This window comes from Sorex fumeus, unplaced genomic scaffold (assembly GCF_029834395.1).
Source record: "Sorex fumeus unplaced genomic scaffold, SorFum_2.1 ptg000095l, whole genome shotgun sequence".
Classification (NCBI taxonomy): domain Eukaryota; kingdom Metazoa; phylum Chordata; class Mammalia; order Eulipotyphla; family Soricidae; genus Sorex; species Sorex fumeus.
The window spans coordinates 10,014,982-10,029,745 of record NW_026606152.1 but is presented as its reverse complement, the minus strand read 5'-3'; the positions used below and the strand labels follow the sequence as shown (position 1 = coordinate 10,029,745).

Genomic DNA, 14,764 nt, shown 5'->3' with positions numbered 1-14,764 from the left:
TGTTTAGAGAACATCAAGCAGACAAACTCAAAAGCCACAGGGAAAGAAGAGCTAGAGGTGAAACTGGCAAGACAGGTCCAGGCAAAGTGCTCTGGGAACAGAACTAGAAAAGGAATTTTAGCTAAAGGATACCGCAATGACCTTCCAAGATAAAACCCACCCGAAGGTGGCTGGGCTGAGAAGCAACATGCATATCTGGATCTAAAAGGTAATTCTCCCATCTGGATGGAAAACATGTTGGAAAGGGGAGAGATGGGAGGCATGCAGAGAAGCTGCTTAAGACATTTTCCAGAGTGATAGCACAGTAGGAAAGGCACTTGCCTTGCCCGCAGCCAACCTGGGTTCAATGGTTCCCTGAGCCCTGCCAGGGGTGTAGAGCCAAGTAAACCCTAAGCATCCCTGGGTACAGCCCAAAAACAAGCTAAAAAAAAATGAAGGGAATCACAAGACAGAAGTGTTCCTCATCCACCTTTCTATAGATGCAAGCCTGAGGACACTGCTGGAAAAGACAAGAAAGGAGAGTTTCTTTTTCTCTCTATTCTCAGGTTCTCTCTCCTTTTTCTGACACAGTTCGGCAATTGGAATTATCAGCTACCAGGCCCCATGGCCGAGGCAACAGAGCGGCATCTAACCATATATGCGGCATGTTCAAAGAGCTTTACACGAGGCAATTGCCAGTCACAGAAAATGTCACAAAACAGATTAGATTCCTGGAAAGCATGCCAAGATGGGGTTCTCCAACTTTCTGCCATTATTTCAGGCAGTCCTGTCACTGGCAGTGATTGGGTATGTGGCTGGGGACCTCCAGAGTCCTCCCTCATGCTATCCCAGGCTGTGCTCCAGAGAGGAGCATGCAAGAAGACTACAGAGAAGGAGTCATGAAGGATCCAGATGGATAGCCAAGGCGCAGCTGGAACACAAAACCTAAGGGCCACTTTGCTGAACACCAAGTGCCACCTGACTGCCTTATCAAATCATTCACTGCAGCAGGCGACATCTTTGAGCATCTCTCTACAGGAGAGGGTACCACATAGGCATATGCCAGGAGGCCCGTGAGGCAGAAAACAAATGTGGATGTTTGCTTGTGTTTGCTCATTCCTCAAATCTCAAACATTTTTCACTTCTAGGGACCAGAGAGGTAGCTCAAAGCTCTGGGTGCATGGCTGGCCTTCAGGAGTCCCAGACTTGGTTCCGGGCACAGCAGTGTCCTCTGACACTGCCCTAAACAGCCAAGTAGGCAGTGACCCAGCAGTCAGCCCAAGAAAGAACCAGGCGCAGGCTGGCACCTTCTGATTTAGAAGTTTTCTTTTACATATGTCTATTCAAGAATACAAACTATTTTCAAGTGAGTATCTAATATGTTTATTACGCATTGTTGAAATTCATCCTAAAAATTACTTTGGGACATCACATATTTTATGATCCAAAATAAATAAATGGTCTGGAGACCACAAACCAAAACCATCATCCTTCCTATCCAATGAAGGTCAGGTTGTGTCTGACATACAAAAACTTTCTTGTCCAGCTTTGTAAGGTTCTATCTCACAGTGATACAATTAAAAAGTTAAAAAATAAATCTTATTGACTTCATTAAATTCACATTACATACCTATAAACTGCAACGCAAATTGAAGGTAATCCAAAAGAACATCACTTAGTATTTGGAATTTAAAAGCTTCCCTCAGATCTTATCTCTTTGTACTTCCTACAAATTGTGGACAAAGCAAAAACCTTGTCTCTATCACTGGTCTCCTGAAGCCACTAGCAGAGAGCAGAGACCTGGTATGAACAGCGGCTATTCTTCACTGCCTCCCAGAGCAGCTCACAATCCCAGCAGGTAGAGGAAACATGATGAGAGACAAAAAAAACTCCAAACGCTTGCTAATAATTGCAGTACTTTTATATTCTTATTCATAAACAAGAATAAAAGGACCTTAATTTCCATCTCTCCCTACATAATGAAAATCTTATGTAGCTCAAAGAAAGCATCTATATGGCCTCTGCACGGTCTATTTCTAGTGTTAATTACACTGCTTACAAAGCTTGGAAGAGCATTTCCATTCATTTCAAAAATAACACCCACTCAATACAAGAGCTTGGGATTCCCCACACACAAGCACACTTGTGAATCTTCTATTTACTTGATAATGAAAATGGGTTGCCATCTAAATAAAGCATTATCTTAGACACTCTGGTCTTGGAAGGATTCATGATGGATATCTATTAGTACAAACAAATGGCTTCATTCAAAAGAAGTAGAAGCTTCTACTTTTCTTCCTCCCCAAGGTAGCCACATAGTTATTTACAATGGGTAGAAAATGCAGTCTGAATCAGTTGTGTACAGAGATGATGGCAATCATGATACTTACTGATCCATACAGCTCCCCTTTCTCATTCATCCCGAGGTAAAGGCCGCTGTCCACACCTCGAATGCTGACCAGGCCCACTGCTATGCTGATAAACTCCAGAATGCCTGTAAGACAAAGGGTCCAAGCACCAAGAGGTCAGAGCCTGGAGCATGTCCTTGGGGTCTCAGCAGCTCGGGAGCTTTGGGGAAGACGCTGAGTCCTGCTCCCAGTCAGGACAATCTCACACTCATCAGAGCATGGTTTTTCTAAAAAACAAACAAACAAACAAACAAACAAAAAACCTCCTAAAAGTTCAATAATATAATCATGATAAAAAAAAATACTCATCACCACAAAAAATATGCATATATTCTACAAATATACAGGTTAGTATTCACATTAATATGCTAAAAAATTGTATGATATGTGAACTATGTAGATTTTTTTGTTGTAATTATTTTGGGGTCACAGCCAGCTGTGCTCAGGACTTATTCCTGGCTCTGCACTCAGGCATTACTTCTGGCAGGACTCAGAGGGACCACAAGGGTGCCAGGAATCAAACCTGGTGGGCTGAATGCCAGGCAAGTACCTTGCTTACTGTAATTTCTCTCTGGCTCATCATATTTTCTAATTAATCTAAAAGCATAAAAATTTATTTAAAAAACTTATTTCCATTTTGCATGGTATAAAATTAAGGATTTCTTCCTGGAGAGATCAGGAAAAGCATGATTCATTCAGAGAATGGTCAAATATCCCTCAAAGTAAGCACATTGAGCACTAACCAAAATCTTGATTGATTTATATAAAAAAATTATTGGGCTCTCCATTGTATAACTTTATTGAGCTTTGTCTAGAAAACTAAAATAACTTATACACATTCCAAATATACTTGCTTAAATGAAGTATTGGTTTTTGCTAGACTTATCTAAGTTTCAAAAGATAAGTTAAGCAATTGAAACAGCAGAATGGGAGGGAGGGGAGGAGAGAGGGAGAGCAGAAACGTTACCTCTTAAATTTCACTTTACGTAAAATAGGCACAGACTAATAGATTCCCCAAATCAAAACAACATAATAATCTTTTATTTCCTCCTTTTCCTCTTGCTTACCTCATGAATAATAACAATACTTAAACTGGACATAAATCCAGAATTTTATGACAGAAGCAACCTTAATTTCTCTTCATTATGTTTTCAGATCATTGTCCAAGAGTATGGTCACAGTCCTCCCGTTGTTCATCGATTTGCTCGAGCGGGCCCAGTAACATCTCCATCATGAGACTTGTTGTTACTGTGTTTGGCATATCGAATACGTCACGGGTAGCTTGCCAGGCTCTGCCGTGCAGGCGAGATACTCTCGGTAGCTTGCCGGGCTCTCCGAGAGGGGCGGAGGAATCGAACTTGGGTTGGCCATGTTGGCCGCTTGTAAGGCAAATGCCCTACCGCTGTGCTATCGTTCCAGCCCGTCCAAGAGTATACCTGGAACAATATTAATACCAATGTTCTTATCCACTTTTCTGATTTTATCATAAAAGGCTACACTTTGTGATGTCCTTGTGTTAGTGTATAACCAATAATCAAACAGAGTTTGAAGAATATCTTCAAATATTGACAAATGTACTTCCACTGAAAAGTTTAGAGGGGGGGAGTAATTCTTTGCTATAATCAGTCTTGTGTGACAATTGAAAAAGCACCTTTATGGACTTTGAAACAATTAACTTTGTAACCCTCACAAATAGACTGCGATGCAATCAAAAGACAGCAGAAACTGTGTAAGCTTCCTGAATAAAGGGGGTATTCCTAATTCATTTGTAAGCACAAAGATCTTATGCTTGCAGTTTACAGAACATATATCTGCTCTGGCAACACAAATGAATAGAATGTGAGGTGATGGATAGAAAAATCATAATGTACAGAGTACATTTTGGATCTGATTATCTGTGATTCCATAATAAAATATACATCTCAAATAACCCAAAATAACCCAGAAGGCCTCCTCGCCTCAGAAGGTCACTAGAGAGAGTAATGAGGCAAAGTTTCCATGAGAATCATTTGCCTGAAAATGCACAATCATCTTATTTCATTTTACTGTCTCTAATTCTGACAATGAAATATAACCAACACTGTAGCTTTATATGACTATCAGGAGTCTCTGATATCAGGAAACATGACCAATAGAGATCACAGGATTCCTGGAATTAATGAAAGAAACTTACTGATGCCCCAATTTCCATTAGAATATGAAAGACGAAACTTGTGCACCCCTTGGAAATCTGATCAGCTTAATTCTGCATGTCAGTGCTTACACATCTCACCATAAAACTGAAAGATGCTGGCATCTACTAAGAGGGCAGCAAATGAACCTTCTGTTTTCCTAAACTTGAGGCAGTTCTGTGAACTGATAAGGACTATCCTCCAACATAACCCATCAAGCCCAACCACAAAATAGGGTGAGTGTCATTTCACTAAATCACTTGATAGGTCTGCAAAACAGTCCTGATCACAACAGTGAAAACCAGAAATGCTGGAAGATTTGACTACTTCACCTGTACCAGCAACAGGCCTTCTCTGCAATGCTCAGAACCCCCTTGGCATGACAATATATTAATCTCCCATGTACAAATGGGGAAATTGAGGTTTAAGAGTATTAAATAACTTGCCCCCAAGCAATCAGACTGCAGATCCCTTAATTATTAAGCACACCTTGCTGCTGGTTTTACCTGTTTTTCATCTACTGTGATTTCCATGTGCCATATTTATACAGACAAGCCCTTACTGGACACCAGAAGAGCTTACCTAAACCTAGCACCACAAATCCCAGTGGGCAATACTAGAAGCATCAAAGGCTCTGTCAGATAAGTGTTCATTCAATCAAAATTACAGAGGGGGGCATCTGCACTACATGGAGACAAAGTATCCAAACTGTTGGTACACGTGCAAATAAGAGAGAGCACGAAGCTTTTTATTTTGAATGGCACCCATTCTGAAATTATTATTATTGTGGTTGTATACTGTGGAAATAAAAATATTAAGTTATCTATATCCTGTTTATTTTCTGGCATTAGCAAAATAACTCTAATTCATATTCCATTTTTTATTAAATCAATAGGCTACCATGCCATGTGTTGAGAATATATGATGACTCAGAGACCATCTAAGTCTCAAACCTCCAGAGAGCTAATATGAGAAAAGAAAAAGAAAATGACACAGTGGCAAGGGACACAGTGAGAGAGAGAGAAAAAGAGAGAGCGATGTTCAAGTCATGGTCAGTGTCAATGATAAGGGTTCACTCAGACTTGGCAGAGGGAATCAGTGTGGGCTGGCTCCCAAAAGTTCTCCATGTGAGAAGCAATGAATTAGTGAGTGACCTCAGATAACAAAGATTTTATCACTTCAAGTCATCCATATCTTTGAAGCTCCTTGAAAATCAAAAGAATGGCCCAGCTTTATTTGCGGGTTTGGGGTATCAATACCCAGTGCACAGTGAAGTGAAGGGTAAATCCTGGCTCTGATTAGGGTCACCCCTGGGAAACATGCTATGCTGAAGATCAAACAAGACAGGATGCACACCAGGCAAGCACCCCAACCACCACACTATCACCCCCAATCCCATGTATGGCAAAGGCAGGGGACTACACTAAGCAACATTCAGGGCTTTCTCCTGGTTCTGTGCTCAGGAATCACTTCTGGCGGGGCTCAGGGGACTGTATGTGATGCCAGGACAGAATGAGGGTAAACCGCATGCAAAGCAAGATCCATTACCCCTAAATTATCTCTCCAGCCCCCAACACAGATCTTTAAGTTCACCTCAGTGACACAAGATAAGGATACCCCCAAATAATAAGATACAGACATCCCTGCAGCTGCCAATGCTGCAAGGTCAGAAAGGTGTGGCAGCTTGCCAAGAGGATGCTAGTCAGCCCCAGGGAGAACACTACTATTCCTGGTACCATCCTGTTCACAACAAGCTCCATCACCTCAACCTGCTCAATGACTTAGGCATGAGCCAGTGCCAAGTAAGTGCCTCACTTTTCTCCCTTAAGAGGGTCCCATTGCCCAGGTCTTCTGTGTCATATGAGCATCCATGGGGGCTGGTTCATGCCACAAGCATTCAGGAGAAGGTGTTGGTACAGGAACACTTTCATGTTTAATGATCAAAGAGAGACGAAGAAAAAAAAAGGAAAGAGAAAGAAGAGGAGGAAATAAGGGGGTCATGGGAAGTAGAGAAGAGAGGGAGGGAAGGAATCTGGGATTGTGGCTATAATTAAGACTATGACAAGAGACCATGGTCACACTGTGCCACTGTGGCCTTTCTCTCCTCTTGAGTTACAGCCAGGACATCCTCCGGCCAGAAGAGGGACAGGAATGGGTTGTGTGATGGGGGAGTCCAGGAAGCACAGGGCAGAGACTGAGGCCTCTCAGCCATAGCCTTTCACTGCAGCACCCAATTCCTGATGAGGACAAGTACACTGGGTCCCTGAGATGGGAAACAGCCCAAGGTCATTACGGCTCCCAAGTCACAGCAGTTCCTGGGAGCATTTCAGGAAACTGGTCCACACTCCACTGGGTCCCAGCACTGGGTCAAGTGCAGGACTAAGCCAACTAAACCAGGTCACTGCAAGAGGCCATAACAAGGTCAGGCCCAGGGAATTGGAGGAGGAAGCAAGCCAAGGCTGCACCAGCACAAGGCCCATGTTCTAACCTCAAAGCCTCCAATACATTGCAGATGCACATTTTTCAGAGGACAAGAAAGTGCAGACCCAAGCCATGGAGAAGCAGGAAGGGCAGGGAGAGATCACCCCTCCTGAAACCCCACCCCAGAGTTGTCCCTCTCAGAGGCCCCTTCAGTCAGGCTGGAGTGACACAGACCTTAAGGACTCACCGGGAAATGCCTACCCGGAACCTGAGCTGAGCAGAGCCCCCGCAGTCTCTCAAGGGTCTAAGGCCACTGTGCCAACAGCTCCTTATGTGGCGTGTCTTTCACATGGTAAGAAAATGAAGTGTCAGGTGCACTCAACAGAAGTTCTGCATTTGCGAAACCCTACAACTAAGGTGTTTTTCCTCAAGGAGAAAAGCAGGGGTAGGGCCATACCATTGCGACCTGACTCCCTGGCCCATTGGGGGGAGGGGCGGGGGCAGCCCTATCAAGGTACACTGGGGGTCCCTGATGAAAGTGAAGATGAAACATATGAAAACCTGCTGCTCAGGGTCGGCTGAGGGCCCACCCAGGGCGCTGGCAGCTCAGATGCAGTCATCTTTCCACCAAGAACAGATCAATCCTAAGGTTCCTGCGCCACGTGGAACAGCAGGTCAGGCCCAGTGGTCGCCATGATGATGATGATGATGATGATGATGATGATGATGATGAAGCCCCCGTCTGCAAATAATTTTCTGCACACTCCTTCCCGCCTTCCAGACGCTCCAAAGACAAGCATGCTTAGAAAGTTTGGTGCTCTCTCTCCCCCGCCCATTACCCAGAAAGACTCGTTTTCTTCACGTTCAGCATTATCCCCCAAGCTGAAATCTAAGGGCTCCCTACAGGCCTCACCGGGACTGTCAATGCCGCAGCTCCAGCGGGGACTGAGAAAAGCTTCCCCCACCCCCACACTGCCACTGCGGAGTCACCAGCACTATCCCCAGCAGCTGCAGTCACCTGCAGTGGCATGCAGGGGGTGGGGGAAGGAGAGAGGGAGGCAATAAACGGCTCCCAGCAGCCCGTTTCCAGGCTCCCGTTGCCTTTCAGGTGCAAAACGCACCTTCAGTTCCCACCGTGATGTAAACCCAGCCCAGTGTCAAGAGAGGAGCTAGAGCTGCAGTGGCTGTCCAGAGGAGCAGCGTAGGGGCCAGGAGATCCAGGCCGCCTAGCGGGGCAGAGGGCAGGAGGGGAGGTGGCGGGCAGCGGCACAGGGCCCAACGTCAGGTGAGAATGTCAGCAGCAGCTCAGCTGCCCGGGTGCCCGGGACTTCTGAAGCCCTCCTGGGCCGCGCCGCGGGGTCCTAGCGCCCGAAGGCACCCGCCTTCCCGCGGGGCCGAGGCTAGGCACGCACACGCTCTACAGAGGTTGCTAATATTGGGACCTGCCGCAGCGGCAGCAGCTGGAGACCGAGGCGCTGCTGTCACCCCGGGGGCCGCTCTCACTGCAGCCGGATGAAAGACTTAAATAACCCTGCAGCCGCACCCTCTTTCCCCACCCCCAATGCGCACAGCCACCCACTCAGCTCTATCCCGAGCGCAGCGAGAGCTGCACCGCGGGGCGCCCGCAGAGCCCTTCCCCGGCCCCCCTTCAGGACGGCCCTGTGGCTTACGGCCCGGCGCCCCCTACCGTAACCCGGGATGAGCCTGCCCCATCAGCCCGGCCCGCTGTGCCCAGCGAGGCCCCGAGCGCGGATGGCACCTGCCAGCCAGCTCCCCTCTTCACCCTCTGGGACTCGGGAGCATGGAGCGGGTGGGGTGGGGCCGCGAGTCTAGATCTGTACTCGGCGCTCGCCGTTCGCCCGTTGGGACCCCAAGGCGGCCTCCACCGTGACCTCCTCGCATCCTCTCATTCCCCTGGTGGTAGAGCTGCCGGATTTCTGGACTCGGTTGCAATGCGTGTGGCAAATAAATGCCCTATGCTAAGGTGACTGCATTTAAAAAAAAAAATCTGAGGCGGGGGGCGGGCTTGCGCCCCCCCCCCACGTCTCCCCGCACCCCAGCCGGGGGAGGCTGCACCCGGGCCGCCCCGATGCTCTCCCGACGATCGGCGCGGGCGATTCACACAATGAAAGCCGCCCACCGCGCTGCGGGTCCCCGGACCCACCTCCCTGCCGCGGAGGCTCGGGGAAGCCGGTCCGTGGGCCAGCAGCTGGGCTCCTAAAGCCGCTAACAATAGCACGCCGCCCCCTCCACCCGCCTCCGAGATCCTTTGTGTCACCCCCTCCCCCGCACCGCAACCGCGCAACACTCCTCCGGCGGCGACTCGGGCCTCCTGGCCCACGACCGACCCACCCACCTCGCGGCCGCCGGGGAGTCCGGAGACTCCGAGCCGGGGCTGCGCGCTGCGGAGGGGAAAGCCCCGAGGAGCACGGCTCCGCTACCCGCTCGCCCGCCCGCCGCGGCGCGCGCTTCAGCGGTTCCCACACGGCCCAGACCGCGCGGCCCGGGGAGGCGGCGGTCAGCCCCGCCAGCCCCGCACTCGCACACAAAGGGAAAGCGCAGGGACTCCACTCGGCCCAAACCCTGGGAAAATTCCCTCCGCGCGGCCCGCCTGGTGCCAGCCTCCGCCCTCCATCCCGCACACCAGCAATCCTCGCCTCCTCCAAGGGCGCACCCGGGCTGGGCCGAAAGGGGAAAAGAAGCGGAGCGCCTTTAGGACCACGCGGAGCCGGCGGGCGGCCGCCCATTGCGCCGCGGGGCTCGGGCTGCAGAGCCGGCACCTGCCCGCCGGGCGCGCGGGAGCTCGGCGTGGCCGACGCGGGGCCATCCCCGCTGCACGCGGGCCCTCTCCTGGCGGCTGCGACCACGACGCGCGCGGGCAGACGCGCCGGGCTCGACCCTTCGCCCTCCCACCCCCGGCCTCCCGTTAGCCGGGGTCTGGCGCACGCCGGGTACGCCGACGGCCTTAAAGCGGCCGGGAACCCGCACTTCTCCTGAAGTTTCGTCTCCGTTTGGCAGCAACCCGAGCTGCGTTCACTTCTGCAAAGAGGGGAGCGGGGAGTTGCGAGTGCCGCCTGATCACTTAACCGCGCCGGCCCGAGCTCCAGGAGGGAAACGGAGGAGAAGACCGCCCGGTGGAACGCTCGCGGGTCCCGTATCCCGGCTGCGGCGCGGGGCTGAGCCGGGGGAACGCTGTCCGAGCCTTGAGTGTGCAGAGACGCCCCATTTCCACCCCAGGCCTGACTCCGTCTCACCTCCTGGCACCGTCCACCTCCCCGAGCAACGGCATGGCTAAGCTCCGGCTCCACATCTGGCATTCAAGTATGGGGAAGAAAAATCCCCCAGGACTTTGAATTTTACGACCTAGTTTAAGTGTTGTCAGGTGGGTTCATCAGAAGTTAACTCCTTCCAACAGCCTGGTTGCCCGCTCTGGCAAGTCTGGGGGTGAGGGTGGAGGTTGGGGGTTGATTTTCGTTTGGGTAAGGAACTGGGGAGGGGTACTAAGAGTCCCCTTCTCCCCAAACCCCCATGGGAATGTGCTCACTGACTGTACAGCCGAGCTCGCGCTGGTCCCGCAGGCACGTGTGTGCAGCGGGCATACAAGGGGACAGTCATACTCTCCAGTTGTGCAGTCCTCACTGCTGAGTCACAAATACCCTCCATGGGAAAAAAGACCCTGGAATGCCCTTTAAAATCAGCTCGCTGGTCTTGCGCGCGCACAGAGCCTAGCTGCAGGAGCCCCGCACCAGGCTCGTGCGACAGAAAGCACCTAGCACAGGTACAAGGTGTCCTCGGGGAGGGCGTCCTGACCCTGCCGCCCCCCACCCCCACCCGCCTTCCTAGAGAAACTGGAGTCCGCACCCTGGCAAACAATCAAGGACCTTCGCCCACCGGGCTTTAAAATCCCCGTTTACGGTTCAAAAAGAGGAAGGGGAGAAAACTACTTCGGAGCACCAGAGGAGAAGCAGGGCTCTGGGGAAATGCATTTTTAAGTTCTCAGTAGTTAATGATTAAAGCGTTGAACTCGCGGAATCCATCTGATTCCAAAGAAACTTCCCAAACCGCGACCTCCGGGCGGACCCGAAGTCGAAGAGCTAAGGGCCCGGTTATATTTATAAACCATGCCCTCTTTTTAACATTTGGGGGGAAGGGGGTGCTTTCGGTGCAGACCCGCATCCGTGCCCGCGGCACGGAGACTTTTAAAAGAAATTGTTAGCCTTTTTGTAAAATCTGTCCGGACCGAAAGACAGAGTGACATCAGACTCCAAGAAGGGTCGATCCCGCGCCCCGCACAGCCCTCCCGGCCACTGCCTGCTCGGCCCTTAGGACCAAGGGCGCCCTCGGTCCGGGCACCGAAGGGTTAAACGGCATACCTACCGAATCTGCTGTGGTCTTTCCTGGTTCCCTGGATAGTGCCATTGGGGAAGATCTCTAAGTGGAATCCAGTCCTGCAGTAGAGCTGCCTTCGCCTGAGAATCCCCTTTAAATGATCCAGGTCCGTGACTGCGGGTCCCCGGGGGAGACCCCCGGCTTCGGACTGACCCAGGTGGTCGCTTAGCAAAACCGGGCTCTCCACCGGGAGCACGGGCACATTCCCAAACGGAACCGCATCCTGCACGCCGAAATAGTTCCCAACTTCGCCTAGGGGAGCCATCAAGAGGACTCGGCTTTCGGAGCGCAGGAATAAACAATAATGATGGTGTCAGCCCAGGAGATATTAGGCGAGGTATATCCAACTCCCCTCGCAGTCTGCCGTTGCAGAGAGAAGGGTGGGGGGAAGGGGAAAAAGGTTCTTTTCTTCAATCCATTAAATGCATAAATAAAAGTAAGCTGCTGTTTCACTGGCACAGGTTCAAGGTCAAACCACTGATAGTCTAAGAAACCACCACTTTATACTCACACACTGACATACTGATAAACATATCTATGTATCTATAGATAGATTCCCAGCTCTTAGCAGGCAAGAAGGTCTTCATCCCATCCGGCCATCGTAAGGGACAAAATCCGTAGTTGCTCCATTTGGTTTGCGATCTGAATGACCATAACGACTTAAATGCCTAGGCGTTATTATAGGGATTTTTAAGATGCACGGGCTACGTCAGAATTCACGGATCCTGACTCCAGGAAGGCATGCGCTGTTTTTACTCTAACCGACTCTGCAGACATCAGCACGAATCCTTCAAGGGGAAAGAAAAATCTCACGTTGGTGGAGGCGACAGATTTCCCCGCCCGGCCGCGCCCCCCCTCCTCCTCCTCCTCCAAAAATAATAATAGAAATAATGAAAATGATCGTAAAGCAAAAAAGAAAGGAAAAACTTTGGGTGTGCGAAGCTAGTCTCCAGAATGCTCCGAGAACCGGCAGGCGTCCATCGGCTTGCGGCGGGTGGCGGGCGGCGAGGCGGAGAGCCGCGTCGGGAGCTCGCGTGCCGCCCGGGCTGCCGCGAACAGGTGTCGCCGCGCCGGCTCGGGAGCGTTGGAGCCGGGCGGAGCGCTCCTCCTGCGCAGCCCCCGCCGGCGCGCAGAGTGGCGCAGGCAGCGGCATTGGGCTGGGTTTAAGGTAGCGCCGCGGCCGCCAGGGTTCCCCGCGGTCCTAGCGTCCGTCCGCGCAGCCCGCATCGCTCTGCGGCAGGCCTGGCGCGGCGTGCCGGAGCGCGGGACCTCCCGGGCGCAGCCGCCGCCGCCCGCCGCCGGAGCACCGCGTACAAAGGAAGATCCCCGGGAGCCCGAGGGCAGCTAGCCCGCGTCCCCCGCGGAGCTGAAGGCGGCCTGGCAGAATAAGTTCTCTCTCGGAGGCGCGGGCGAAAACTGGGAGGCTAGTCCACGCCGGGCTCTGTCATGTTGCATCACGTTATAACGTGAAAGTTGAGTGAGTTGGTGGGGAATGGGGGAGCGGGGCTTGATTTAATAAACGTGAGCGGACGCTGGAGCTCCTCTCGCCTTCTTCTGCCAGGCACAGACACACAACCTACGTTGCAGCTAAGACTGGCGGGTGTGAGGATGCGAACGCAGACGTGTCCTCTGCCGCCGTTTGGGTTCGTTGTGGGTTTACCGAGAGGGAGCTTTGGGTGGGAGCTCCAAACCGGTCCAGCCGCGGCGCTGCTGGCGGTGGGGGCGCCAGAGCACCGTCTGTATCTTCTGAGTTCCACTACCGCGCGTCTCGGAGAGTCGGGGTGAAGGACGGCGCGCCAGGGGACTCCCTACCCCCACCCCATCCCTCCCCACCCCCAACTAGGGCAATTTAGTGCCAAGCTTCGCCCCCTTTCGCCTCGGAAAAGCGCTGGCAAGTTCCAGTGCCGCTGCCCTCCACGAACCTCCGCCTGCCGCTGGGCGAGAGGTGCTGGAACTTGAGGTGGGGGCGCCCCCGGCTGCAAGCGACTTGTTCCTACTCTGCCCTTCGGGGCGGTCCGTGCGGGCCTAAGCGTCCTCGCCTCTGCCCGGGAGTCTGCTAGCCGTAGGACCTTCGCGCCGGGCCAAAGCCCGGGACAAAGAAACCCGCTGCCCCGGGCCGCCAGGGCCCTTACAGCGCTGGGTCCGCGCACGCTGCGTCTGGCGGGGCCCCGGGCACCAGTGCCGCGGGCATCGAACGCAGGCGGAGGGCGCGCACGCGGACACGGGCAGACACACAGTGTCTCTCTCTCTCTCTCTCTCTCTCTCTCTCTCTCTCTCTCTCTCTCTCTCTCTCTCTCTCTCTCTCTCTCTTTCTCTCTCTCTCTCCCCTCCCCCCTTCCCAGCCCTCGCGGGCCCCTCGCTCCCCCTTTTCTCTTTGTTCACATTGTCTTAGGAAAGCCCGAGTCGCGGGGTTCGCGTGGTCAAAGTTACCGAGACTTGAGCACCGCCCGCACGGCCAGACGCGCGGACGACCAGCGGTGGGCGACCGGGAGGAGCCCTGCGGCGGGGACACGAGCCAGACCTTTGGGTCTGTTTTTTTGTTTGCACGGGGAGCAGTCCCGTAGGAGTCCTTGGCTAAAACCCGGACGTGAAAACTGGGGCTGGCTGGCGGTTTTCTCCGCAAGGTGATGAACGTGCAGATTTCTGGGGCGTGGGCGGTGTGGGAGGCCCGGGCGCCCCGGGGGGCTTGGGGGCTAGCTCGGGCTTCAGCCAGCGGGCGGAGAGGGGCGAGGCGGCCGTGCCCTCGCCCCTTTCCACGCCCCTTTGCCGCAGTCCCGGGCCATTGGGCATCCGGAGAGCTGCCCCCGTGCGTCTCGCCGGCGTAGGTGAAGCGCAGGAGCCCTGCAGGGTGGTTTTGCAGCAGCCCCTCAGCCGCCGCCGCAACTGCTCAGGCGCAGGGAAGTCGGAAAGGAAAAGTCACTTGTTCTGACCCATCGAGGAGCATGCAGTAATCATGCTGGCGGCAACGCCGCGCTGCGTCTTCACCCAGGGGCGCTCCGCGACCTCTTGGTTGCAAACACATGGGTTGGTGACTTTTTTCCTAAAACCTCCGGAAGGAAAAGGGCGGGAGGGTGGGCGTATGTAGAAGCGATGCGACAAGCAGCACGTGTGTGTTTGCACTGGAGATATAGCCCTGGGACCGTGCCCATCCGCGGTGTCCCACCGAGTACCTCGACCCGTGTAAGACCATCAGCCCGGGAGCGAAGACCGCTTCCGAATCTCACAGGCTCCTGACTCGCTCCCAAAAGCCCTGCATCAGTGAGGGCAAGGCGGAAAGCAAGTCGCTGACCCAGCACTTTGCCGGCTGGAATGAAGCAGCCTCTTCAGGGAGTCTCTTTCCGGGGCAGCTGGCTCTGCCAGCAGAACTCTGCATTCCGAGCTCAGCCGTTATTCCCT

General features: G+C 52.8%; 1 protein-coding gene across 2 annotated transcripts in view; it reads right to left on the bottom strand.

Moving 5' to 3' along the window:
• The window catches only part of FGF9 (fibroblast growth factor 9), a 42,288-nt gene extending 28,078 nt beyond the window's left edge, over positions 1–14,210 (bottom strand). The window contains exons 1-3 of one of the 2 annotated variants that reach the window (XM_056132834.1): positions 13,799–14,210; positions 11,357–12,156; positions 2,370–2,473 (exon numbers count right to left, since the gene is read on the bottom strand). In XM_056132834.1, coding sequence (XP_055988809.1) covers positions 2,370–2,473; positions 11,357–11,633 — 381 coding nt within the window. In that variant the 5' untranslated portion in view covers positions 11,634–12,156; positions 13,799–14,210. Of the gene's footprint in view, positions 1–2,369; positions 2,474–11,356; positions 12,787–13,798 lie in introns of those variants that run through there. The other variant, XM_056132833.1, reaches the window with a different exon arrangement.
• Positions 14,211–14,764: the final 554 nt, after the last annotated feature.